This window comes from Sminthopsis crassicaudata, chromosome X, assembly GCF_048593235.1.
Source record: "Sminthopsis crassicaudata isolate SCR6 chromosome X, ASM4859323v1, whole genome shotgun sequence".
Taxonomy (NCBI): Eukaryota; Metazoa; Chordata; class Mammalia; order Dasyuromorphia; family Dasyuridae; genus Sminthopsis; species Sminthopsis crassicaudata.
In genome coordinates, this window is record NC_133623.1 from 42,363,137 (window position 1) to 42,390,446 (window position 27,310).

The 27,310-nt window shown below is 40.3% G+C and overlaps 1 protein-coding gene and 1 non-coding gene across 5 annotated transcripts; both read left to right on the top strand.

Moving 5' to 3' along the window:
- Positions 1-14,891: 14,891 nt before the first annotated feature.
- RBMX (RNA binding motif protein X-linked) lies at positions 14,892-26,705 on the top strand. 4 transcript variants are annotated; one of them, XM_074277805.1, is made up of 11 exons: positions 14,892-15,172; positions 16,241-16,366; positions 16,585-16,691; positions 17,402-17,582; positions 18,248-18,403; positions 21,027-21,141; positions 21,226-21,351; positions 21,516-21,601; positions 22,221-23,499; positions 24,379-24,464; positions 25,137-26,705. In XM_074277805.1, exons 2-9 carry the CDS (start codon positions 16,258-16,260, stop codon positions 22,523-22,525), a joined length of 1,185 nt encoding a protein of 394 aa, XP_074133906.1. In that variant the 5' UTR covers positions 14,892-15,172; positions 16,241-16,257; the 3' UTR covers positions 22,526-23,499; positions 24,379-24,464; positions 25,137-26,705. The 4 variants fall into 4 exon arrangements, with proteins under 4 accessions (XP_074133906.1, XP_074133905.1, XP_074133908.1 ...); XM_074277804.1 differs by having other exon boundaries at positions 15,017-15,223; XM_074277807.1 differs by lacking the exon at positions 22,221-23,499 and having other exon boundaries at positions 15,017-15,223.
- LOC141549273 (small nucleolar RNA SNORD61) lies at positions 16,422-16,495 on the top strand. Its single transcript, XR_012484306.1, has one exon. It is a non-coding gene; the product is annotated as a small nucleolar RNA SNORD61 (small nucleolar RNA).
- Positions 26,706-27,310: the final 605 nt, after the last annotated feature.

Sequence of the window (27,310 nt, forward strand, 5' to 3'; positions counted from 1 at the left end):
TTTCAGTCCTCTTTTTTTCAAGGGTCATAAGTTCCTGCTGGGGGAAAGAAAGATTTCACTTGTAGAGACATGATGTTCTGCCAGTGTCTAGTGTCCCACAAGCTGTGGACTTCATTCTCTGAGGTCTCCCTCTTGCTGGCAGGCTAGGTCCCCAGAATGCCGCTCCTGCTTCTCCCCTTGTAGTTCTAGGAGACTGTGGGACTGAGATGCTGAGGTGCCTTTTCGATTAACACAGCTAGGTGGTGCAGGGGAGAAACCCATGGTCTGAGAATCAGGAAGACATCTTTCTGAGTTCAAATCTGCTTTCACCTACTTCCTGACTCACTTAGCTATTTCCCTTAGGTGTCTTTCCAATAGTTCACAAGTGCCCAGCAGTCTGGTTCCTCTCATGTCTTTCAGTTGATATCAATGAGTTGGCCAGCTTTAATGAGCTCATTTAAAGGGTATTTTACTAGTGATTTTGTAAGAACACTTGATAACAAACATTCCCCCTCCCCGCCAAATCTTCTATCAGTATATACAGAGTCAGGGGAAAGTGAGCTCAAGCTGAAAGCCTATGTGGCACAGAGGGTGTTAACATACAGCTCATGGAAGTTCTTTTGCTAGAGTCCTCAAGAGGTTTTACACCTTTAGGTGTAGTGTAACTTTCTGCTGAGATCCTTATAGAGAGAGTCCTGAAGTTGCTTTTTCCCCATCTCATGCTCTTTTATTTTATTAGAGATTTTTAATTTTCAGAACATATGTATGGATAATTTTTTCAACATTGGCCCTTGCAAAACCTTGTGTTTCAGTTCCCCCCTACCTCCTCCCCTAGATGGCAAGTAATCCAATATATGTTAAACATGGTGAAAATATATTAAAGCCAATATATGCATACATATTTACGCAATTATCTTGCTGCAACAAGAAAAATCAAAAAGAAAAAAGAAAAGAAAATGCAAGCAAACAACAACAAAAAGAATGAAAATGCTACGTCATGAATCATACTCAATTCCCACAGTCTTCTCTCTGGGTATATATGACTCTCTTCATCACAAGATCATCGGAACTGCTGCCTTTTCTCAGTTTCTAAGTTGTCTTTGGCTCCCAATGAGATATTGCAACTAGTCACTGCTATTCCAAGGATACTGTTGCTGCTGCTGCTGCTGCTTTTCATCCTTTGGTCTCAAAGAGGCCCAATGATCTCATGGGGTGATATCTTGACTCGTGTATGGATTGGATCTAAGTAGAGCAAAGCTGTACAAATCATCAGCCTTTTACTCTCTCCTCCAGAGTCATCAAAGTCCAGTGGTAAGGCAAAAGTTGAGACAACTGGCCAAGGCTAGGGATGCAGTGGGTGACCTTAATTTTTCTAAGGTCTTTCCCAGGCCTCAGTGTGTCTGAAGCAACACCCATTCAATGTCTAAGGGCTGGCTAAGAGTTGAGTCAAAAGATGACCTACCACAGGACAAGGTGAGAAGTCCCAAGTCCCAGTCACATGACTGTCCAAAGTTCACAAGGTCATCCTCAGATCAAGGAGGAGGACAAAAAGGTACTATCCTCCCAACCCTGCAGCACTTCCCTTTCTGAGGTTTGACTGGGACAGCTTCCAACCCTGTATAGCCAGACAAAGAAGTTAATTAGGTTGTTGGTTTTAGATGGACCCCATATTCTGAATATACAATATCTTTGATCAATTGATTCCATAGATTTGCTTTCCTCTCACCACTTTAAGTGGGAGTACAGTGATTGATTCTATCCTGACACTCTTTTCACCTCCACCCCCACCCCAATGGCCCAAGCTGCTTATACTACTCTGGGAATTAGAGATTGCCTTTCCTGATTTTTTGCTGGATCTAGTTTCATTTAATAATGCTTTGATCTTAAGTAGCATCTTATCCCAAAATTGACAGTTCTTTCAGTATGTCTTCATGCTACTGAAGAGGTCTAACTTTTAGCCCTATGGTCAACAAGTTGTCCCTCTCAAGAAATAAAGAGTTCAATCTTCAGAAAAGTTTACCCACGGGCCTTGTGAAAGCTGCTCTTCCTCCTTACCATTCCTGGATATCCATCAAGGACTTCTTCAGTAATCAAAGCCAACACTGGAGATTGTTACAATGACTTTAGTATATCCTTCATGTGCGCTCCAGTAAAAGCTAGAGGAACCTAGGTTGCAAGGGTACACAGACTGACTTCCAGGAAATCTTGGAAATTTAAGAGCTTCTAAGAGGCTGGGTGATCCTTCTGATGGGGTCAATGGACTCTAGCAAAAAATCACATCCCTGGCAACAAGCTAGTGTCTGAATGGGCCCCTGTGAAGAACAGGCCGGATCCTGTGGAGTCACCTTGTACAGATAGCTAGCTACCTTGTACTGTTACCTTATACAGTCTGGAGGTTGATTGTATAAACAGGACAACTAGGACCACCAGTGGATTTACTGAGGCACATAATTAGCATAAATGGCACACCGTGCTTGGGGTTCTTTTCCATAAAATATCCTACCTCTCCCATTGTTAATTCTGAGTTCATTAGAAATGTTGTCCATTGGTTAAAGTGTTAAGATAAAGCTTTGTCCCTTGACTTGGGCATTCAGCAGCTACTGGTCCCAGAATATGTGAGGTGCTGGGAATTTAAGAGAAAATTCAGATCATCCTTTTCTCGCATGGGACTGAAAAAAGCTTTTAAGACAGAGAAGGCCTGGAACTCTGAGTAGCCAGAGGAACAGGGCACAGGGAATGCTAGCACAGGCAAAACCGCTGAATGGGATGTGGGGAGATGGGATAGAGGCAACTGGGGTCTCTAATGACTGCAGGAGCTACAAATTTCATCTTGGTGGGATGCTACCATATTGTTACACTGGGTTAATGACTTTATTGGAAAATGTTGCTTAGAACAACTGTGGTTTGGGAATAAAGGAAAGGAACCTTATCGTACAGAATTTCTAGGAGCTGTTAAATCCCAGCTACCTCATCATTATTCTCAAATATATTAGGAAGAAGTTGGTAAAGATGCAGGTCTGAATGGAGGATATTTGTAAAACCCAAACAGAAGGCATTATTTGATCATATTTCTCAGACATGTGACATAGACTACAATTATGTAAGAGGAGAAGAAAATTGTTTTAAAAGGACATTTCCTTACAAAAGCAGGAAATGCATCAGGATCACAATGAAGAACAATAATAAGAGAGATCTGATTCAAAGACCATCTTTGAATTGTTGGGGTTTTCTGTTTGTTTTAAAAGCAAGTGACAGATTTCCCCTTCCTTTCTAGCTAGCAAAGCTCCATTTCTCACTCAGAAATGATTAGTAGAATGGTTAGTAGAATTTCTGAAATCTTGTTCCATTGGCATCAGTGTTTCCAAACCAGAATGTTGGAATGCCTCTGGTCATCAAAAAGTCCAAATGAGTACACCACATACCAAGATAAGATCAAAATGAGTCCCCGATTTAGGCCTAAAGAACGAGATCATAAATAAATTAGAGGAACATAGGATAGTTTACCTCTCAGACTTGTGGAGGAGGAAGGAATTTGTGACCAAAGGAGAACTAGGGATCATTATTGATCACAAAATAGAAGATTTTGATTACATCAAATTAAAAAGTTTTTGTACAAACAAAACTAATGCAAACAAGATTAGAAGGGAAGCAACAAACTGGGAAAACATATTTACAGTTAAAGGTTCTGATAAAGGCCTCATTTCCAAAATATATAGAGAACTGACTCTGATTTATAAGAAATCAAGCTATTCTCCAATTGATAAATGGTCAAAGGATATGAACAGACAATTTTCAGATGATGAATTTGAAACTATTTCCACTCATATGAAAGAGTGTTCCAAATCACTACTGATCAGAGATGCAAATTAAGACAACTCTGAGATACCACTACACACCTGTCAGATTGGCTAAGATGACAGGAACAATAATGATGAATGTTGGAGGGGATGTGGGAAAACTGGGACACTGATGCATTGTTGGTGGAGTTGTGAAAGAATCCAGCCATTCTGGAGAGCAATCTGGAATTATGCCCAAAAAGTTATCAAAATGTGCATATCCTTTGACCCAGCAGTGCTACTACTGGGCTTATATCTCAAGGAAATACTAAAGAAGGGAAAGGGACCTGTATGTGCCAAAATGTTTGTGGTAGCCCTTTTTGTAGTGGCTAGAAACTGGAAACTGAACGGATGCCCATCAATTGGAGAATGGTTGGGTAAATTATGGCATATAAATGTTATGGAATATTATTGTTCTGTAAGAAATGCCCAACAGGAGGATTTCAGAAAGGCCTGGAGAGACTTACATCACCTGATGCTGAGTGAAATGAATAGAACCAGGAGATCATTATATACTTCAACAACACTGTATGAGGATGTATTCTGATGGAAGTGGATATCTTCCACAAAGAGAAGATCTAATTCAGTTCCAATTGAACAATGATGGACAGAATCAGCTACACCCAGAGAAGGAAAACTGGGAGATGAGTGTAAACTGTTTGCATTTTTATTTTTCTTCCCAGGGTATTTTTACCTTCTGAATCCAATTCTTCCTGTGCAACAAGAAATTCGGTTCTGCACACATATGTTGTATCTAGGATATACTATAACATATTTAACATGTATGGGACTGCCTGCCATCTAGGGGAGGGGGTGGAGGGAAAATTCAGAAAAGAAGTGAGTACAAGGGATAATGTTGTAAAACATTACCCATGCATATGAACTGTCAAAAAAAAAAAAGTTATAATTATAAAATTAATACTAAATAAATATAATGGGGGGGTGTATAATGAGTGTATCCCAGCAAACCAAGGCATCCTTCTAGTTGGAGGTCTAGAAGCATCTTTCCTATGGTGCCTTTTTGTTTATGATTATTTTGGTCAGTGCTTTTTCTCTCTTTGCCCTCTAATAATACATGGTCTGTCAACTTGCAAACCAATTTCAGATTTGCTTAATAGGAGCAATTTTTGGAGTTGGGGGAGAAAGGATGGGATGGTATTGGGCCTATCATTTCATTTCATTCAAGCTCCTGATGAGGAAACTCTCTCTATAGATATACATCAACTCCTGTTCTCCAACTTCAAGTGTTAAGAGAGTGGTCTGGTTTTTTATTTATTATTTAAATTATTTATTTATTAAATTATTATTATTTAAATTTATTTATTTTTAACACAGAATACTTTGTGAATCACGTTGGGAGAGAAAAATCAGAGCAAAAGGGAAAAACCATGGAAGAGATAAAAAACCAAAATAGAAGTGAACCTAGCATGTATTGATTTACATCCAGTCTCTTTAGATCTCTTTCTGGATGCAGATGGCATTTTCTGTCCAAAGTCTATTGGGATTGCTTTGGATCACTGAACCACTGAAAAGAAGCAAATCTTTCAGAGTTGATCATCACACATTCTTGCTGTTATTGTGTACAGTATTTTCCTGGTTCTGATCCTTTCACTCAGCATAAGTTCATATAAATCTTTCCAGGCCTCTCTAAAATCAGCTTTACTGTCTCAGTTTTCCCACATCCACATCTCCTCCAACATTTATCATTATCTTTTCCTGTCATCATCTTTACATGAATTTGGAAAAAATAAAATACTATTTGTTCCCCTAAAAATTTTCATTATAAATTTATAAACACTGAGTAAATGTTAATGAACTGGATGTGAAATTAATGCCTAGGTAGAAAGGCTTCTTGTCCAATCCCAGAGATGGACTACATCTCTTTCTTAAGGACCAGCTAAGCTAGTATTTTCACCATGAGAACTTTACAGTTTAGTGAAAGTATAGGATTATAGGACCCTAGCTCTAGAATTGGAAGGGACCACAGAGGCCCCCAAATCAATCCCTTTATTTGACAGATGAGGAAATTGAGGCCTGGGGTAAGTAAGTGGAAATGTGATGGTCTTGGGTACAAAGCTGTTCCTGGAGTTCTTGAATAAATGGGCCTGACTGTCTCCTCTAGAGTAATAATGAGGATGGTTTGCCCTTGTCCATGCTGTCTTTGCTATCTCCCTCAGGGAGAGATTTTAGTAATTTGCCTAGAATCCTAGAACTAATAATTGGGACAGAATTTAACCTGGATCTTCCTGATTCCAAATCCAATGCCTTGTCCATTATGCCATGCTGCTAGCTCTTGGAAGTGTAATAAAACATTGCTTTTAAAAATGAAGTCAATGTGCAGCCCACAAGGATCCTTAGGTATCATTTAGTTGCCCCATTTCTCTTTGAGTGTGACCCCAATGGACTAGTCTAGGATCATCATATACCATGTAGCTCTAGGACTGGCTTTTAATTAGATCTGGTCAAGAGCCTGTTACTGATAGATCAGTGAGCTTGACTTCAATTCCTATTAAAATGTCTTGAGACAGATCTGAAAGTCTGAGTGAGTGTGTGTGAGTGTGTGTCTGTCTGTGTGTCTGTGTACACACACACACACACACACACACACACACACACACATAATTAGTTAGGAAGGAAAGGGGTTTTCTAACAACAATGGAAAAGACAAGTTCCCCAATGGAACTCAAAATTAACCAGGAGAAAGGGAATATACTCTATGAGGTGTGAGTATATTTAACTGGCAGGCATGGAGGAGGTGGGAGGATAAAGACACCATCAGGCAAAATGCTGTGGGGAGGTAACTGGAAAGGGATTCAACAAAGACAGCTTAAGCCATGGATAGATTTATAGGGGAAATTTAACCTCAGGGATTTGACATAATTTGGCTTTCTGATTGGATCCAGTTAGGTGAGGTTACCCAAGACCTCCCCAGGGGTGAGACTGTAAAGTTGAGCTCATCCCCCTCAGTTCACTTCCCTGCTTGCCACAAGGAGTAATCTTATTAGTACTTCCAAATTTTCTCTGCCAATCCCACCTAGTTACTCAGGAGGGTATTCATGATCCCTTATCAGCAGGGATCAATGAAGGGCTTTTATTTTTAGGGATGTGAGGGACTTGAACATGTTTATATATACAACAGGGAAAGATTCTGTAAATTTGGAGACACCTGATTAGAGAGAGGGAATGAATGAAGGAGTAAGAGCCCGGAGCTAGTGAGAGAGGGATCAAGGACCCAAGCAAAAAGAAGATAAGAAAAAGAGTCACCTCTTCATCAGAGATAGGAGAAAAGATTGGAAAATACTGAGGGATTCTTCGATGCAGGAAGGAGGGGAGGAAGCTCATGACAGATGGCCTCTATATTCTGGGGAAAGTGGGAAAAGTCATCTGCTGAGAAGGAGAGGAGAGGAGGTGGTGTAGGAGGAGAGAAGAGAAGAGAACATTAGGAACAACTGCTGCAGAGAGTCAATAGCCAAAGAAGAAAAGACTGCAGTGAAGGCCTTGCTGAGATTAAATCCACTTCTTCCGTTGAGGATCCAGGAGACCATTTTGTGACTTCCTTTAGCAGTATTTAGCCATAAGATCAGAAAGGGAGATTGGTGGGAATAAAGTAGGTAGGAGGGTACTGATAAAAGTTTTAACAAATGACTTGGAGGAGGGAAGGAGAAATGCTTAACCAGGACTATACTGGAGCCAGCTCCTACCTTGCTTTGCAGAGCCAAATGTTAAATTTTCAGTATGAGTAATTTATACCTTAGAAAGCAACAGATCTATAAATCATGAATTGATTTATTGTCTTGTTGATTATCTCTAGACTTAAGAAAGGGATGGAGAAAATGGCTACTGATGCAGATTAAATTTAAAAATGTGTTGTGTGTACTTTTCCCCCCTTAGGTACCTGATTGTTAAACATTGTTTACATTTTTCCATTGCTTTTTTAAGTCTATAGAAAATCAATAAAAGCCTTTATTTGCCTCCTCTGCTGATTCCCAAGGGATATATACATTGAAAATTGGACAATGAGTTCTCTGGAGTCAGGAGGAGCTCTTTCTAGCACACCACCAAACCCAGGGTTGATATTTGGCAAAGTTTGAGTAGTGACAGGATAAGGTAGTAAGGCACTGAGAGGAGTGAACAGAGGTTAACTAGAGCAGACTGGTCAAAAACTCCTAAAAGAAGATTGATCAAGACTAAAGTATCAAATGTCATGGAGAAATGGTTAACAAAAGAAATTGAAATACAATACAACACAGATAATGTTAATCTGTGATTTTCTAAATCAACATGCAACCCACAGGGATCCATTCTTATCTGAGATTCACACAATTGACCCAGAGGACCAAGATTGTAAAGAGAGGAAAATGAGTCCAAAATCTAAATGGAGGACTAAAAGAGGAGTGGAGTATGAAATAACTGGAGATGGGAATGAGGATGATCAGGAGTCAGAGTAACCAGAGGAATATAAGACTTCTAGATCATGGAGGTAAAGAAGTTATGAGGAATGGTAAACTCAAGGCATCAAGCAATAGTTAAGTACCTACTAAGTGGGACAACTAGGTGGCTAATGGATAGAGAACCAGCCCTGGAGTCAGTAGGACCTGAGTTTAAATCTGGCCTCAAACTTGTGAGGGAGAGAGCCATCTGCATCTAGAGAGAGGATTCTGGGGACTGAATATGGATCACAACATGGTATTTTGACCTTTGTTGTTGTTATTATTGTCATTTGCTAGCTTGTTTTTTTTCTTTCTCATCTAATTTTTCCCATGCAGCATGATAAATGTGGAAATATGCTTAGAAGAATTGTACAGTTTAAAAATGTTTATGACATAAAGAAGATCCAACTCACTTCCAGTTGATCAATGATGGACAGAGGTAGATACACCCAGAGAAGAAACACTGGGAGGGGAATGTAAATTGTTAGCACTAATATCTGTCTGCCCAGGTTGCATGTACCTTCGGATTCTAATGTTTATTGTGCAACAAGAAAATGATATTCACACACATGTATTGTACTTAGACTATATTGTAACACATGTAAAATGTATGGTATTGCCTGTCGTCGGGGGGAGGGAATAAGGGAGGGGGGGTAATTTGGAAAAATGAATACAAGGGATAATATTATAAAATATATATATATATAATAAAAAAAAAATGTTTATGACAGCCTTTTTTTTTTTGTTGTTGTTGTGGCAAGGAACTGGAAACCGAGTGGATACCTGTCCGTTGGGGAATGCCTAAGTTATGGTATATGAATGTTATGGAATATTATTGTTCTATAAGAAATTATCAGCAGTAGTTCTCAGAAGTGCAGGGCCATTGGGAAAGCCAGGCCCAAACATCCTTCTGCTGACTAACCTGGCTCTGAAGAGTAGAGCACCTTTACTCCCAGGATCTGGTTCTCTCTCTGCTGCTTAGAGCTGAAATAGCATCTCTCTCCCAGCTGAAAAACTCATTTACTCTTCTTCCTTTGGTCTATTGTAATCTGTTTAATTCCCACAATTTCTATTTACTGCTTACTCTGATAGAGAGGTTTATTAGCTATTCAAGATAGTCTTTTGTGCTACCTGCTCTTTTTGGGAGAGAGCTAAGCTGGCAATAAGCTAAGTATTATCTTTTCTCCAGAGAAATGGGGAAAGTGGCTCCCAAGTATTATATTCCTAGACTACTAAATAGGGGCAGTTAGGTGGTTCAGTGGGTAGAGTGTCATAACTAGAGTCAGGAGAACTCATCTTCCTGACTTCAAATGTGACCTCAGACATTACTAGCTGTACGACTTGGGGCAAGTTATTTTCCCCTGTCTGCCTCAGTTTCCTCATCTATGAGCTGAAAATGCCAAATCATTCCAATATTTCTGCCAAGAAAAGCCCAAATGAGGTCACAGAGAGTTGGACACAACTAAACTAATATTTGTGATGTGGAAGATAGAATTCTAGCCCAGGATTTCTCTTGGAGTTAGGTGAAGAAAGTCCCTAGCTATGTATGTCCTCTTGCTCTCCAAAAAGGCCAAAGTCAAAGTCTACTTTGGAGAGGCTTAGGGGAGACCCCAGATTAAAAAGATATTTTTAAAATTAGGCAGTCCACAAAATGTGTGTGTGTGTGTGTGTGTGTGTGTGTGTGTGTGTGTGTGTGTGTATCTTACACATTTATATTCCCAGCCCCTAGCACAATGCCAGGCACAAAGTAGGTACTGAATATTTGCCAATTATTTGCTAGTCAGAGAACTGGGCAAGGAGACTCACTGAGCTGGGGTTCCTAGCCTCGAAGGTCTTTGCGGTGACAGAATACTCAGTTCTCGCTCACATACCAGGAGAGATGGGAGATTGGCTCAAATATCTAGATCTATAAATAATCTGGTGAACAGGACCATCCCTTCTCTTCCCCCTCACCTCCCCATCTCTCCGCCCTAATTCACATTCAGTGCTGGTTCCTGTATATCATTCCAAGAAGGGGGGGAAATGATGCATCCTAGCCAAAAGATTCCCTTCATGTGGAGCCAAGCATTGTTCCTGAGGCTAGACTTCCTACTCCTGGATGAGATCCTGATGAGGAGGGCTGCTTCGAAGGTATCTCCACGTAGACCTCAGCTCTAGCTTCCTCCCAGAATTCAGCCTCCCACCCTGGTCTCTGGCACTACCAGCCACCCCCCTGCTCCCTTCTCCCCCGTGTGTGTCGTCTTCCCATGTTAAGAGGCATGCTCATCGATGGCAGGGCCTGCCTTGCTGGTTTCTATTTGTATTCCCAGCTCCTAGCCCAGTGCCTGGCACATAAAGAGCTTCAGAAATGCTTTTTCATTCATTCAGTGACAAGAGGCCTGGTGTCAGAGGCCCAGATCTTAGATGGGCTCAATCCAAGAATAAACAGCTCCTTCTTCCATCCAGCTGGATGGCAGTGGGGGATTATGGTCCTTTTGCAGGGGGTCAGGCCAAATAGCCAGAGATTACCTGCCCCAGTGGAAGTGGGGAGAATTGTGTCCTAGGCCCCAGCCTAGGGAGCTTACTCCATGTGGACCCATGGATGGCCTAGCCATGGAAGGCAACTTCTCCCTCCACTCGAAGGAGGAATTTCATCTTTTGAGAGCTTTGAGGTTGATTTCCTACCCACTAGGGTAGAGTTTACTCCCTGGCAGTCTGGTGATGACTATCACTCACTCTCCCATGGCCTTGACCTCTGATTTAAACCTTGTATCCCATCCTATCTATATACATTGTATCCCTGGAGCCTCCAACAGATTTGTAAGATACAAAGTCTTATTTCCACTTCACATATGAGAGAAAAAAAGCCATCAACATATAGCAATGCATTTAATGATAAACATCTCTACTAACTGGGTCGTGTAACTATGAAATTCTAAAATCAGCATGCTACTTTGCACCCTCCCAGACATCCCAGTGTCCCCCAGATGATTTGCAGGGCATGTCAACTGTTCATCCAGGACACTTTAAAGTTGCACCCCTTTCAGATTTGGACTGATTTGTGGGACCTAACGGGGCAGGTAAAAAGGGAAAGGCTATGAAATGGCGTACCCCATTCAGACTTGGAATGGTTTCATTTATTTCTCCTAAACTGGATGTCCCTTTCTAGATGTTTTGAGGCATTATTTTGAACCTTATAAAGTGTTTTCATTTTAGAGTGCCTCTTTTATAATATTAAAAGGTCAGTAAAGACACAGAGCCACCAGCAGACTATTAACTTGTCCCCACCCTTACCCCTGGCCTCAGTGTAGTAGGAGCAAAAATCTGTTTACTGGAAACATTTAAGGAGGAAAATAACAGATTCTCTTCCTGTGTCCTTGGGTAGACAGTGGGAGGGAAAAGAGCAGAACTTTCTTAGGATTTCCTCAGCCTGGGTCCTTGTTTTTAAACTTCTGCTAAAGTTGCTATTGCTCCTCAGTATTTCTTTCCTTTGCCACCTCAGTCCAACCTCTCAAATCTTCCCCCTCTCCCCCCATTCTGAGATAGCTTCTCTCTTATACACATTTGTTAGGATTCTTACAAGGTGCTAAGTCACTGGAATGGATATAATTATCTAATTTAGCATGGTTCAGTATGAGTGATCTGATCCTACAAGGAGATGAATGAGTAGAATTGATTCAAAGCAGTGTACTTGTGCTTGTGCTTAGTTCCCACTGTTTGTTTCCTACCAAGGGTTTGCACCTAGTCAAGATCCCAGAGCCACAAGGAGTAATTTCAACCCCAACCCCTTCTTCTAGTAAGAGCAGACAGAATCACAGAAATCAAAGCTAGGGACCTCAGCAGCCCTCTTAACTAAACTGTCTTCAGAATGAATCTCCATTCTATACTCAGAGGTCACCCAAATGGCTGTTAAAAGCTCTCCATACAGGGGGAATTGAGCACTTTTCAAGGCAACCCAATTCACTTTGGGTCTGATCGAATTCTGAGTAAGTTGTTTCTGGTCTTAAACCCAAATGTATCTGTTTAACCGTTTTCACCTAGCAGCCTCTGAGGGATGTTCTGTTCTGAGGCAAACAGATCGAGTCTCATCAGCTAATCATTTTTCTCCCAGATTGTCCTTCAGATACTTGAAGAAAGTTATCAAGTCTCCCAGTTTTTCTCCTCCAGGTCAAATATGCTTAGTTCCTTCACAGTAATTCTCACACAAGGCCCTTCACAATCCCAGTTGCCTTCCTCTGGCTATTTTCAAGCTTATCCTTGTCCTTTTAAAATGGATTCTCAGATTCACATAACATACCAGGTGTGTTCTAATTAGGGCAATACACAGAGATTCTCATCTCCTTATTCCTGAAATTATTCCTCTCAATATTGCATGTGTAGTTTTTGCTCATGAAAATGTTTTCTACAGATGAGAAAGTCGGCATGTGTGGGGCAATAGCTATCAATGGTCCATTAGTACTAACCTAAAAAGGCCCAAAGCCTTTTTCTTTTATTCCCCACCCTTACATATTTTTCCTTCAGGGATCTTATGAATCACTCTCTCACCACTTTTTTTTTTTTTTTTTTTTTAAATGGGTCATTTTGGCAGTGTTCAAACTCCCATGCCAAACTGGAAAAATGATCTGTGATCTCATCATTTCAGGAGTTCCCATGCAGCAATGCAAATCCCATCCCATCTAGGCTTGCTATTTTCCACAGAAGGTTCCACTAATATGTATCAGTCTTCCTTCCTTGTGTATTTGTGGTGTTGTGAGGGTATCAGTGGAGCACCCCTGCTATTCATTTGTCATCCCGGTTTCCATGACTAAGTTATTTTCACTTTCTGTTCTATAATCCTTGATGAAATCTTCATTGATTTTCTATTTCAATCTGCTCACATTCACCATTGACCCTGATAGTAAAAGAAGTTAGTTATAAAATGCTAGTTAGTGTAAGACAGTCATAGGAAATCACACTGGTTAAGACAAGTCATATTTGGGGCGGCCTGAAATATCGGGCTTTGACGTTTGAATTTTTTTCTGAAAGACCATAGGGAGCCATTCAAAGGTTTTGAGCCAGAGAGTGACATGGTTGGGCAAGAGCCTGGGAAAATTTGATTTTGGCAGCTGTGTGGAAGTTGGAATGGAGAGGAGAGAGACTGACAGGAAGCAGTGAGAGCAATCAGAAGGCCATTATGATAGCCTAGTTTCTGGTAGTTGTGAGAGACAAGATCAGAGAAATTGGGGAGGGAGGAGTGAAAGTAGTAATGATGGGCTTTTTCATTTCTTTTGTAGCCTAATATTTCGTTTAGCTCCATCCACATAATAATGGTTCAGTAAATGTTTGTTCAATGAATTGAATTCAACATACATAGGATTATGAATCAGAGGTTTAGTGTATGATTATGAATCATAGACAGGTTATCAAATTGGGCCTTTTTGTTTTACAGAGGAGGATGCAGATCCAGAGAAGTTAGGTGAGTTGTCTGAGGCCTAACTGGACCCAAGAGGGTAAAAGCTTGAAGGGGATTGATTTCCTATGATATCTGTATATCAGAGATTGTTGAACATGAGGAAGGCTATCTGTGTGGTCTGCCAATACTGTTTTCTCAATGATTCTTGATGACCGCTCAGCTCATGGTCCTTTCTAACCAGTTTTCATGGATTGTTTGCTATTCCCGGTGACACTGGAATCAGACAAGAGATCTAGCTTGGAGATCTAGAGCCGGAAGGACCTTCCAAGGCCAGTTAAGCCAAACTCTCATTCTCTCAGAGAGGTGAAGCAACTTGCCTAAAATCACCCAGTTAAGTAGCAGTATTGGGATTACAGCTCAGGGCCTTAGACTGGCAATGCTTTCCCCGAACTCCTTGTAGTGCTATGCTACAGTGTTACACTTCCGGTGAAGTTCAAAAGGCCCATAACACAGAAATCCTGAGGGATCCGCAGAAAGTTATTTTACTCCCAGTACCTATAAAGTAACAAGGCCAGTGGAGTCCTTTTGTGGTTAATGAAAGGAAAGGATTTATATTCACATTGTATACTTCAATCTCCTACCGTATCTAAACTCAGAAATGACTTTCCAGGTTGTTTTTTAACCTTATTGTTTTGAATCTAACCCAAGGACAGCAGCTACTAGGGACTGTTATCCCAACCAGCTCCAGGGAAGGAGGATTTTACTTCCTTGTCCTCAGACCCTCCCCCAAACAAATCTTTCTCCTAGAGGGTCTTTAGGGGAGTGCCCAAGCAGGCCCAGGAGGAAAGGCAGATTGGGTAAATTACCTTCAATTCCCTGAGCAGTTTGGGGATTGGAAACAATAGTCTCAGAAGTACTCATATTAAAATGTATAAACTATGAATGAAAGAGCTTTTTACTCTGCCACTTCCCCAGAAAAAGGTACCGTGAAGCAGGAGAAAGCGTGGCGGATCTCCAGCCAGAAGGTAGATCTTCATAATTCGACCTGCCTCGACTGTCTGACAAGGAATAAAACTACAGGAGCCTTTAAAGCAGGTCAGGTAACTAGTCCTCGTGCTTCCTCCAGCAAGCCGGTGTCCCGACGGGCGGGGGGAATTCGCTGAGGTTTGGAGCGAGTGGGCAGGCAGATGCATTCAAGCTCGGCCCCAAAGTAAACGGGATTGGGCGATGGGGCGGGGTCTGGGCAAAGAGGAGGGTCTATGAGATGTTAGTTCCACCCCTCGACGCTCGCCCTACGCCTCCATCCGGGTCCTGTAGCCTCGTTCCCGGGCCGTATAAAGTTCGCCGGCCCCTTTGTTCGTTCTCATTGCGTAGTTGCGTCTCTCCTCTTCTCGTTGTCTAGGGTTCGGGGGCCTTGGATACCGAGGGGGGCTACAACGCGTGCGTACAGAGCCGACTTTTAGAGCGCGTGGTCGCAGCGGCGGGAAGCCAAAGTGGGTGAAGCCAGAAGTAGCCGGAGAGTCCAGCGTCCTCATTTTGCCCCTCCTGCCTAATCGGTGCGTAGGAGATGCCCAGCGGGAGGCTTTCGCTGCATTCCCCCCAGTTAGGTTGGTTTGGGCGGCGGTGGCCCTGCACTTTATTTATAAAGATGGAGGGAGTGGGCGCCATTTTAGGTGGCACTTTGGGCTGGTGGAGGGAGGAAAGGAAAGGGGGGGGGGGGGCAGGCCCAGCTGCGATCTGTCCCAAGAACCTGTCCGAACAACTTTGGGAGCTGCTCCCGGACTCGAGAGGCTTCAGCCTGCTTGGAGTTAGGGAGAGGAGGAGGCCGGAGGGAGGGGGAGCAGGGAGCTGGAAGTGCTGGAGGAGAGGCGAGAGGCCCGCTTTGCGCTCGGAGGCCGCTCCCTGGCCTCCGGCGCTGGAAAGGGGCGGGGGGGGGGGAGGAGCGGGCCCAAGCGAGGAGCCGGGCTGTCCCCGAGAAGGAGCTGCCGCCATTTTGTCTCAGAACCACGCGGTGGCCCGCGCGGGCCCCCCTTGGGAGGGTGGAGCTGGGAGGGAGCCCGGCCGCTCCTTCAGTTCCCGTTCTCTCTCCCAGCGGGGTCTGCGCTGCCGTGGCCGCCGAGACTGGGGTCCTGGCTACTTCGGGGAAGCGGTGTCCCGTCCCGTTCCACCCCCCCTCCCCCACCCAGCTTCCTCGCCCCCCTCAAAGGGCGTCTGGGACTGCGGGGGCTCCGGTGCAGTCCCAGCCGAGTCCTTGGTGTGCCCTTGAGCAGCTTGGCTGCAAGCCTGTTAATCCGGCTCAATTTGGGGCAGCTGAGGGAGGCGCTCCTTGAGCTCCTGAGAGGCGGGGGGGGGGGGGGCCTGCTGAGGAGAGAAGGGGGTTTAGCAAGTACTTAGCTGAAAGACTGCCCGGAAAGCAATCAATAAAAGATGCAGGGCGGGGCGGTGGCGGTGGCGTGTTAGCGAGTAAGTTTGTAACATTTGTTTAGGACACTTTAGTGGAAGTGAGAAGTTGGACTAGAAACTTTGTACCTTAGGCTGTAATTCTGAAGTGCTATTTTGTAAGTCCTTTAGCGTTCTTGATGGTATTAAGTTTGGATCTAAATTGTGTTTTCTTTTGTGGGCAGAATATAACAAAACCAGAATGGTTGAAGCAGATCGTCCGGGGAAACTGTTCGTAGGTGGACTAAATACTGAAACAAATGAGAAGGCTCTTGAAGCTGTATTTGGGAAATATGGGCGCATAGTGGAAGGTGAGATTATGCTTAATTGAAATTGGTTTCCCCTTGCCTTCTCCCCAAAGGCTGAGCAATGATGAATTTAAAAGCATTGAACATGCAAAGTGATGATGTTTTTTGTCCTCTCTAAGAAGTTCTGAGCTACTTTTTTTTGGAGGGGAGGGGGGTTGGGGAAAAATGCCATAGATTAGTAGTAATTTCGATCAAATTATATATATTCTTCTTCCTTATAGTACTGCTGATGAAAGATAGGGAAACCAGCAAATCCAGGGGGTTTGCTTTTATCACTTTTGAAAGCCCTGCTGATGCAAAGGATGCTGCCAGAGATATGAATGGGAAGGTGAGATTATTCTATTCCTTGCAAAATAGTATCATAACAAGCATTATATAGTAGTTTGCATAAAGTGCAAAATAAAATTTTAATTTCATTTGTGTTTTCCTTTGCCTGGCTTTTGTCAGTAAAACTTCTGGCTTTGGCCATTTATATAATACCAAATTTTGTTTATAACCAAAACCTAATTAACTTTTCTTCCTGACCTCAGAATTAAAATTTGAGTATGGTGTTATTTCCTATTCAATTAAACTAGCCCCCTGGTGTGGAGAAGGGATGAAAACTTAACAGACCAGAAATCCTGGTCTGCTTAAAAGTCCAGAATCTAAACTTTATGGTCAGGAAGAATAGTGATAATGCTACTTGTTTTACTATAGTTTTGTACTCATTTTACTATAATTCTATATCTACATTCAGCTAGCAGTCTGCACTTAAAAGTTCTTAATGACTTAATAAATAAAAATTACATAAATTAAAGGGCAAATTGAGCCAAAATAAACTGAAAATATGGGGGTTTCTGGGTGGATTTTCTTGTTCAACGCCTATCTGGCAAATAAATAAATAAATATATTTATACACATACACACACATATATTTCCCTCTGTAACAAAAATTGAGGGGGGGTAAGATACAGGTTACTGGAAGGTATTATGCCAGAAAAGCCAGAACATTATAATGTATTCAATGTTAAACTGCTTTTTGTAATTATTTTTTTTAAGCTCCTGGATGGAAAATCAATTAAAGTTGAACAAGCCACTAAGCCAACCTTTGAAAGTGGTGGTAGGCGAGGGCCACCACCTCCACCAAGAAGCAGAGGCCCTCCAAGAGGCCTTAGAGGAGGAGGAAGAGGAGGAAGTGGTGGAGGAACAAGGGGACCACCCTCACGTGGAGGACATATGGGTATAGTTTCTAAGTTAGCTTTTAAATAGCATATGGGTAAAATTTTGGACTGAAAATTTTCAGTAAAATTCATAGATGTTCTACTTGGGTTTAAGACTCCCAGTCTTCCAAAGTATAGACATAAGCCTAAAAACTATGCTCATTTTGGGCAAGTTGTTCCTTATCTAACTGATAAGGTTCAGAGTGAACAAACAGTTCCCTTCAACACAACCAATTCAAACTTAAGGACTCAATAACACATCTTTATGAGTGTTTGGATAAGAAAGATAAATCAGCCTTATTATGCAGCTGGAAAATGGCTAGCATTTCACCACAGGGAAACAGGAATTTTCCTTTTATGGTCCTATGAGTCTTCACTCACTCACCCCTTAAAAACTACATTCCCTTTTTACTTAAGCATGCTTTTAACCAAGATATAAAATTCAGTAATAAGATGCCCAAAAATGGTATTCTGCCACTGCATGCAAAGTAAATGGCTGAATTAATATAAAATCCTAACAAGGGAAAGCTCGAAAGCTCTTTATTAACTTAGAATAGATCATTTGTGGTTGGATAGCCAGGTTCTATAGTGGAAAGACAGCGTAGACTCCTTGGACATTATTTGTGCTATATGACCCATGGTCATTGTCAACTGATATAACACTTTTTTTTTTTCCCTAATATAGACGATAGCGGATATTCTCTTAACTTCAACATGGGGTCTTCCAGGGGACCTCTTCCAGTAAAAAGAGGCCCACCACCACGTAGTGGTGGGGGTCCTCCACCTAAAAGATCTGCACCTTCAGGGCCAGTGCGCAGCAGTAGTGGAATGGGAGGAAGAGGTCAGTTCTATAGGTTGCCTAGCTGTAAATTTTGCTTCTCAAATAATAGTTTGGAGTGGGATATCATTCAAATATAATTGGTCTGCATGGTACTTAAGCAGAGTAAGACTCTTAAAACAGTCCTTGAGGTTGGTTGGCTTAGAATCTTCAGACTAGGAAGGGACCTTGGCTCACCTAATCTAATCTTTCTAAACAAGAATCATGTCTATAGACTGAGCAGAGATAAATACTTGTAGAACATTCTATTTTTGGACAGCTTTAACTGTTTTTCCTTGTTGAGCAGAAGGTTGCCTCCAACTTCCATCCATTGTTTGTAGTTCTGTCCACAGAGGCCAAAGAAAACAATCCAAATCTTCCATGTGAAAAGTTTATCAAATATTTGAAAGACTCTACCACATAGGCAACACCCACCCCCAAGACTAGACTACATATAGCTCAATGGGTCCTTGTTTTGAATTTGCTCTTTAACAATGTGCTTCTATTAATAGCCTCTAAGATCCCAGTTGGCTTCTACATCCCCTTTCAATCACATTGGCCTGAATCACATCTTCCCCATCCTGTACTTTTGTGCAGTTGACCACAAGTATGCGACTTGAATTAAGTGATTACTATATGCTAGACACAGTGCTAGGTCTAAGGGAAAACTATATATGATGATTTGCCTTTGATCTTAATTTTAAAAAAATATTCTTTCCCCAGTTTCACATAAAAGATGATTCATTTGAAAAGTTCTTTTGAATTAGTTTTTTTCTCCCTCATATCCCCTTTCTCTGAGACAGTAAGCAAATTGTTTGGGGATTATGTGTTCTCTCATTAAAAACAAACAAACAAAATATTACCATGTCAGTTGAAGATACGACTCAAGGGAGGGAGAAACAAAATTTGAAAAATGTATACTTTGGTCTACATTCAGTCCACTCTGGATGTGGATAGCATTTTTGAGTCCTTTGGCATTGGATCATTATATTGCTGAAAATAGCCGTTTCATTTTACAGTTAAATCTAACTTAACATATAAATGCTTTTGCTTACTGTGCATCAGGTTTTTCGGAAATTCCTCTTCCCGTGTCTTATGGAAACAATGATTCATTCAGCATGGTCATATACAACTTACTTGTTCAGTCATTCCCCAACAGATAATTCCATTTTGTTTTCATATTCTTTTTCCCCTCTAATACTTAATTGTATTTTTCCAATTACATGTAAGGATAGTTTGCAACTTTTGATTTTTGACCTCCAAATTTTCTCTTTCCCCTTCCCCCAAAAAAGCAGGTTCTGTTACAGGTTATGTACAATCACATTAAGCATGTTTGCATATGTTTACGGAAGTCCTGTTGTGAAAAAAGAATCACAAGGGGAAACCTCAAAGTAAAAAGTTTTAAACACAAAAGTTTTAAAAGTGAAAATAGTATGTTTAGATCAGCATTCAGACTCCCTAGTTCTTCATTCTGGATGTGGTCAGCATTTTCTATTAGGAGTCTTTTGGAATTGGAGGGCCTCCATTATTTAACAATGATTACATTCTTAACTGGCCAGATCCCCTTCCTATTACTCATCTGTGCCTCCACATAGAGGAACCCTAGGGATGGAGGCTTATGTTAACTTTTAAGAGCTACATTTTGGGTTTAATTCAACCAGTTTTCAATTGTCTTGTGAGACTGTAAAGCAAGGTTATAGTCTCTCTGTCATTATGACAGTAATAGCCGAATCGAAAAAGGGAAATTTAATCCTGTCCCAGTTTGTTTGCTTTTGATAAGAATATCCATTCACAACAAGAAGGCATGTCTAGACATTTGCTAGGAATTAAGTCTAAACTTGCTGGCTCATGTTTAGAAGTTTATCCCATTGGGACACAAGCTGCTTTTTGAAGATTACTCCTATGGAATAGAAAAAATGAAGGCAAGTAGGAGTTCAGCAGTGCTATTGAGAGTCTTTTCTCCAGTTTCTTGCTTTCCCTGTAAGGCTTCAGTCCTACATCATCCAGAGCTATATTTGTAAAAATGGCAAATAAGAAGAATGAGGCAATTGTGACTTACCTAGCTTAAAATAGAAGTGTTCAGTGCCAGAGACCAGATTTGAACTGGGGTCCTGCTGACTTCAGGGCTGGTGGCTCTATCCACTGTGCCACCTAGCTGTACCAGAAGTTAAGTTAGAACTTTTCAATGTCAGCATTTGAAATCTGCTTTCAGAAATGCAGTCTCCATATAGTAGGTACATTTTTATCAGCTTCAAATTGGGGAAAGACATTCAAGTGCTTAACGAATTACCCCATAGGCCACATCTTTAGGTTACCTGGGCCAAATGTTTAGATGATCCCAGAGTTGGGATAATAACATTGGAATTACATCAGAAACAAGATTAGAGGAGAGAATCAAATGGCTAACATGAGGTTTATATCTGTTTATTTTGTAGATAGACCTGGAAAAGTTTCTTGACAGAAACTTTAAGCAGATAGTTTTACTTAGTCTTAGTGAAATATGAGCTCAAGGGGATTTAAGGATATTGAAAGTTTGTAAAACTGGCTTTTAAATTAGAACCAAAATATAAATTTTAAACTCATTTATGCAACATTGCTGTCAGTTTGGTATACTGCCACTGTTTTAGATGAAGTTTTTTGTTTAAAGCTCCAGTGTCACGTGGGAGAGACAATTATGGAGGTCCACCCCGAAGGGACCCAATGCCATCCAGAAGAGATGTTTATATGTCACCAAGAGATGATGGTTATAATACTAAGGACAGGTAAAGGGAAATCACAAGAAAATTCTCAAGTCTATTTGATGTTTTTTAGAAACTCGGATAATAAATAGTTCTGTTCTGTTTTAGCTATTCAAGCAGAGATTATCAAAGTTCTCGAGACAACAGAGATTATGCTCCACCTCCAAGAGATTATGCCTACCGTGATTATGGTCATTCCAGTTCACGTGATGATTATCAATCTAGAGGCTACAGGTATAGTGAGATGTGCATTTGTAGCTTGATGAAAGATTCATAAAAATGGTCCAAAAGTCTTCGTGGAGATTTAATCTGAAATAGCTTAAGACTGCATGGAGACTTTTGAGAATGTAAAATGTGATTTCTGAGCAGACTGAATATTTTGGTTTCTTGTTATTTAGTGATCGTGATGGTTATGGTGGTCGTGATAGAGACTATTCAGATCACCCCAGTGGAGGTTCCTACAGAGATTCGTATGAGAGTTATGGTAAGAATTCAGTTTGAGGGTCTCTTAAGTTGATCTGTGCTTCTGTAGACCATGTGAATCAGTTTCAGGCTGCGCTTGCTTTTGAGGGATTTTGTTTGCTTTGTGGGGGTGAACTGGCAGATTTGATTTTTTTGAGTTTTAAGGGCCTTGCAGTTTTGCTAAGGATTGCTTGCTTGAGGGGGAAGGGTTGCTTGCTTTCAGGGGTAAAATTGGCAGTATTATGTGTTTTCCCCCCCAACAGTGAAAATACCATTTTAAAATGCTAATTGACAAGATCAAATATTTACCATTACAATATGAAGCAAAAGTCTACAGTTGCAACTTACCACTGGACAAATATGGCTGAGTTTCTACTGTAAAATAACGAGCTGTTCTGGAATGTCTTTAAAAGATGCCTCTTGAAATACACTCTTCAGTTTTTTCAAACAAACATATAAACCATTCACTATTTCAGCAGATGAGCAATCCCCACTATAAATTACCAGCAGTGGCAGATTTTACACCTTCATTCCAAAAAAAGTTAAACATATAATACAGGAATTCTTTAAATTCAGATTTAACTATTGTGTATATATAAAATTTATAGTGTTGCCATATTACCTGACCATTGACCCTGCAGGTAACTCACGTAGTGCTCCACCTGCTCGAGGGCCCCCTCCATCTTATGGTGGAAGCAGTCGCTATGATGATTACAGCAGAGATGGATATGGTGGAAGCAGAGAAAGTTATTCAAGCAGCCGAAGTGATATCTACTCAAGTGGTCGAGGAGATCGAGTCGGTCGACAAGATAGAGGGCTTCCGCCTTCTATGGATAGGGGATATCCTCCTCCACGTGATTCATACAGCAGCTCAAGCCGCGGAGCACCAAGAGGTGGCCGTGGAGGAAGCCGGTCTGATAGAGGAGGAGGCAGAAGCAGATATTAAAAAAGAAAAAGTTAAATTTTTGGACCAAAACCCCCTTTCAAAAAAAAAAAAAAAAAAAAAAACAAAGCAAGTGGAGCTTGTTCTATCTTTACTACCAGAGGACTGCTAAAAACGAAACAAAATTAGTTTTTCCTTTTTTTATTGCCTGTTAAGTTCCCCTCCATGATTTTTATGCTTTATGAAGAACAAGTTAAAGCAATGTTTAATTTCATTTCAGATTTGTTTTCTTTCCAAAAGACAGATGTTAAATGTGTGAAATTTGAGCTCTGTGTTACCAGTATTGTAAGTTCTAAAGTAAAAATTTCCCCTGAAAAGCTATCTTTCAATCCGGTTTTCCTCACAATTGAGACCAGCAGTTCTTAAGATCTTCCACAAACATCCAACCATCTAAAATGGAAATGGATCCTTCTACTTTTTCAAACTTGTCATTCTAAACCAATTAGTTGTTTTGGAGGGTGGTGGGGGTTATGCTGCTCTTTAAAGATTTCAGGTTGTTCTTTTTGAAACTGAAATCTATGCAAGATTTCCCACTATTATCAGATACTTAGTGAGGAAAAAAATTGAGTTTAAAAAAAAACTTGTAAACTTGAAACCACAAATGGATAGTAATGACTATACTTTGCCTTTCCATCATTTTCTTGTGAATCTGCAAGACCATTCCCCCAAATAGGGAAAAAAAAAAAAAACAACCTTTACGTGTATTAAACAACAGCAAAATTCTAAATAAAAGGTTTGACCAGTTCCAACAACGAAGCTTCAAAATGATGCTTGCTCTTACTGTTTCAAATTTTTGCAACTCTGTAGTGTCTCACTTTTAAAGGAACAGCTTGATTCCAAAGGCAAAGGAGAAAATAGATAAGCAAAGAAGTTTAATCTTCAACTTCTCAAAGGCTTATGACTTCTAAAAACAAGTGACTCTTTCAGCATTCCACTTCAGATATAAAGCATCAAATGCCTGTGAAACAGCAAAGATGGTAAGCAAAGCAAACTAGTTTTTCCGTCTAAGTCAAAATTGAACAAAGTATCTTCCTCATAGTACAGCAAAACATGGCTGTACGTCATGGCAAATGGAAGTGCTTTCTAGATAACCTTTGGAAAAGCAATATTCAGTAGAATATTAGAAGTTAGAAGTCCTCCAAATTCGACATTTTCTTCTTGGATTTTTTTTAAAAGCATGTGTAACACTTAAAAGCTTTGACAATGCAGCTTCTATAGACAGATTACATTTTGGGTTGGGGAGGGGGGGTTGGTTTTTCTTTATTTTGATGAAGACAAAGCTGCATATGCAATTTTTCCCCCCATATATATCTGTAGTCATCACGAATTGGCTTAAAATTGGGTGTTTTTTTTCCCCCAAGCAAGCCATTGCAAACTTACATTTAGTTGGGATGTCTGATTTGTTTTAGTTTCATTGAAACTCCACTATTATGGGGAAGAGTGAGTAGTTTTTTTTTTCTTTTTAATAAGAAAAACACAAAAACCTGAGGCAACATTAGCCAGGTCCAGCCGTGAAGTTGAAATGATGCTCTTGAATGTAGTAAACTTGAAGACTTACAACTAAAAATCCAATCTTTACACTGCACTATTCCTTCACAAATAAGTCAACTTAATGGATTTAACATGGCAGTCCACCATTGGAAAGGAATGAGAATCTGTAAGCCATGCAACTTAACATTAAGCCAGTCCAGACCAGTGAATCTGCCACCATTTTAAAGAGTAAAACTTGAAATAGTAAACTGCAAGTCTGAACTTGACTTAAAACTTTCTGGAATCAAGGGCAGTTATAGGCTGGCAAATTCAGTGTTTTCTTTGAAAATTTCATGAGATAAATCCTACTTTTATAATTTTTGCAGGCTGATCATTGCTGTCAGGAATGCTGATTGTTAAATGCTGTGTCAGTTATATACTAGAGGTGGAAAAAAGCAGCTAGTAAAATAAGGTAAGTAAATACACAGACTCTTAAACTTTGTGCTGTGGTGGTTATAGAGAAGTTATTTGCAAAAGCTTTTGTTATATTTTAAAAATTAATTTTAATAGCTTTTTATTTACAAAACATGGGTAAAATTTTTTATCATTGACCCTTGCTAAAACTTTTGTTTCAACTTTTCCCCTTCTTCCCCCCACTTCCTCCCCTAGATGGCAGGCAGTCCAATATGTTAAATAATGTTAACTTAAATACAATATATGTATACGTATTTATACAGTTAATCTTGCTGCGTAAGAAAAATAACCTGAGAAGGAAAAGAAAAATGCAAGCAGGCAATAACTGATAATAGTGGAAATGCTATGTAGTGGTCTACTCATTCCCCGTATTTTTCTCTGTGTAGCTGGTTCTCTTCATGACTTAACAATTGGAACCCAGGACTTGAACAACATATTTAAATGGATTATGGCCTATTGTGTGACCATAAGCTCAGAGTAGTAAACAAGGGCATTATGCCAGGGATGTAGCATGACAGTTAATAAGTTTTAAGTGATAGAACCAAGCCATACATGTTATTTCCATGTACCAAACTAACTTGAGGCGCCACTGTAACCTGTAAAATGTAGGAGAGAATAATTGCTTTTTAAATTATGCCTACCATTTTAAATTGTTTCTTCCATTTTACAGAGTCGCTACAGAAGCAGGATGCTGAAATTGCACTGAAGTCAATTGCAACTCAAAGTTGCTTTGTGCTGGCACTACAGTTTTTGCCTTGGATTAATTTTTTGTGAACTGAGCCGAGCAAAGGGATTCGATGTTGGCTACTATGACCTTTTAACCCTAATATAGACTTTATTGGAAATGTTACAGAGGGGGAAAGTTGACTATTTGGGGCAACAGTTGAGCCTGTTACACATCTGTAAGGCAGTAAGGTTTTTTGGGGGGGAGGGGAGAGTCACACAGTGTGATTGCAAGATTATTGGTAGGAATTGATTGACCATTTAAATTTTCTCCCAACATGAGAATGGTTAGGTTGAAGTTTGGAAAAATGGAAGACAATAGGGCTGGCTATAGGAAAATAGTTGGTAGGAAGACATTTTGTTACCAGATGCATAAATGAGAACTGAACCTTTCAGGTATTTCATGCCTGAAGAATTGGTTTACTACCACGAAATCCACAAATGGAAAATTGGATTGTATTTTGAAGCTGCCCAACAGTAATGAACTGGGTGAGAGGGTTTTTTTTATTTGTTTTGTACTTAGGGAATCTCTTCTCACCCCACGGCTACCCTATAAATTGGACATTTAGTTACTGAAGCTAGCAGAAACGGGCAACTGCTACAAAAGTATATCATGGAGGGCTTCTTTCTTTCTTTCTTTCTTTTTTTTTTTTATTAATCAGTAAAGATGTTACATGTGACATTAAATTCAGTTTGGTCCCCGTTCCCTTATGTACTTTAGAGTACAATTAATGTAAGAAGGGAATTCATTAGGGATTAGGATACTTTTCTGGAGCTCAGTAGTGAAACCTAAGCTTATATTTAGGAAAAAATATGGACATACATATCGGCTTTTGAATTTTTTTTTTTTTTATCTATCAAGTTGTCTGCAACTATATTCTAAATATATTGACATAACTCCTATTTAGGCGGTGTCCAGAAGCTTAAATAGCTACTTGGGACAGAAATTTATAGATTTTGCTTACTGATGGATTTTTCTGGTTCATTCTACTTAAAAAAAAAAAAAAAACAGTAGCCTGCATTAATATAGTGCTTTTGAGGGGGAGCACTTAATTACTCTTTTTTTATATATTATATAATAGTATTTAGGTTTCTTTTGAGTAGATGATCTGTGTGGTAGTAAACCGTAGAAAAATAAGTGAGCAGATTTAGCAGGGAGTACTAACCAGTTAAGTCTAGTTTATGTAGTAAAGGGTAAAGAATTGTTGTACAACTTTCAAGATAGGAAATTTGGGAAAGCAGAATAATTAATTAGATCCAGGTTTCCTTTTCACTGTTTGATTTGAAAGGTCAGTCTTTGAAGGAAGTAAAGGAAATGGAAAATACTTGGTGACTACCGGGTTGACCACTGATTATTTGAAACAAGACTTGGCAATTTATAATAAAACATGTAATAAATGTGACTGTGCTATCACTAGCTGGAATGTTTTGTGTTCAGAGCCTTTCATCTCACTTTATTAAAGTGTTTATATTGTACATTCTTGCTTTTATTGAATAAATGTACGGTTTTCTCTGTCATGGTTTCCTTGGGTGTATTTCAGATGAAGTGGCATGCTTCTCATGACATAATTTTGATTCCTTGGAGCTGGAGCTTGCTAAGGAGGTGAAGGAAAGCTACTTGGGAGGGGGCGGGACGAGGAACCACACAGTCTTATTCCAGTTCTGCAACAAATGAAACAGCAGTCTGCCACATACTGAGCTTGAATTCACTGAAGTAAACCTCTAGTGTCAGTCTCTTCTCTGCCACCCCCAACTTCATCTAATAAATGACTAACCAGCTAAGTCTAATGTAGTAAAGGATCAAGAATCTTTAAAGATGGGAAAGAAAGAGAATAAAGGGGCCCACATTTGCTTTTTACTTTTGACCCACAAAACTTAAGGGAATACTATCAGCTAATGAGGTATAATTGTGTTGTTGCTAGCTGTAGAAATACAAGGGGAACTGTAGCTAGTGACCTTTTTCCTATACCTAATGAGACAGTTGGAAATGGTTACTGTGACTTGTTCTTCTACCTGCTCTTGTTAACTAAAGTTCATATGGAAAGTCTTTCCTCTTCCTCCCATCCCCTCAGTCCTGTTAATGAAATGACATTCAATTTCAACCCCTTCCAAGGTGGGTAG

Excerpts from the sequence above, each read along its gene's own strand:
- RBMX (XM_074277804.1), top strand. The coding sequence starts at position 15,184 with ATGCCCAGCGGGAGGCTTTCGCTGCATTCCCCCCAGTTAG. Across the intron at positions 17,583-18,247 it reads CTCACGTGGAGGACATATGG|ACGATAGCGGATATTCTCTT; the intron begins GTATAGTTTCTA and ends TCCCTAATATAG. Across the intron at positions 21,602-22,220 it reads AGATTCGTATGAGAGTTATG|GTAACTCACGTAGTGCTCCA; the intron begins GTAAGAATTCAG and ends TTGACCCTGCAG.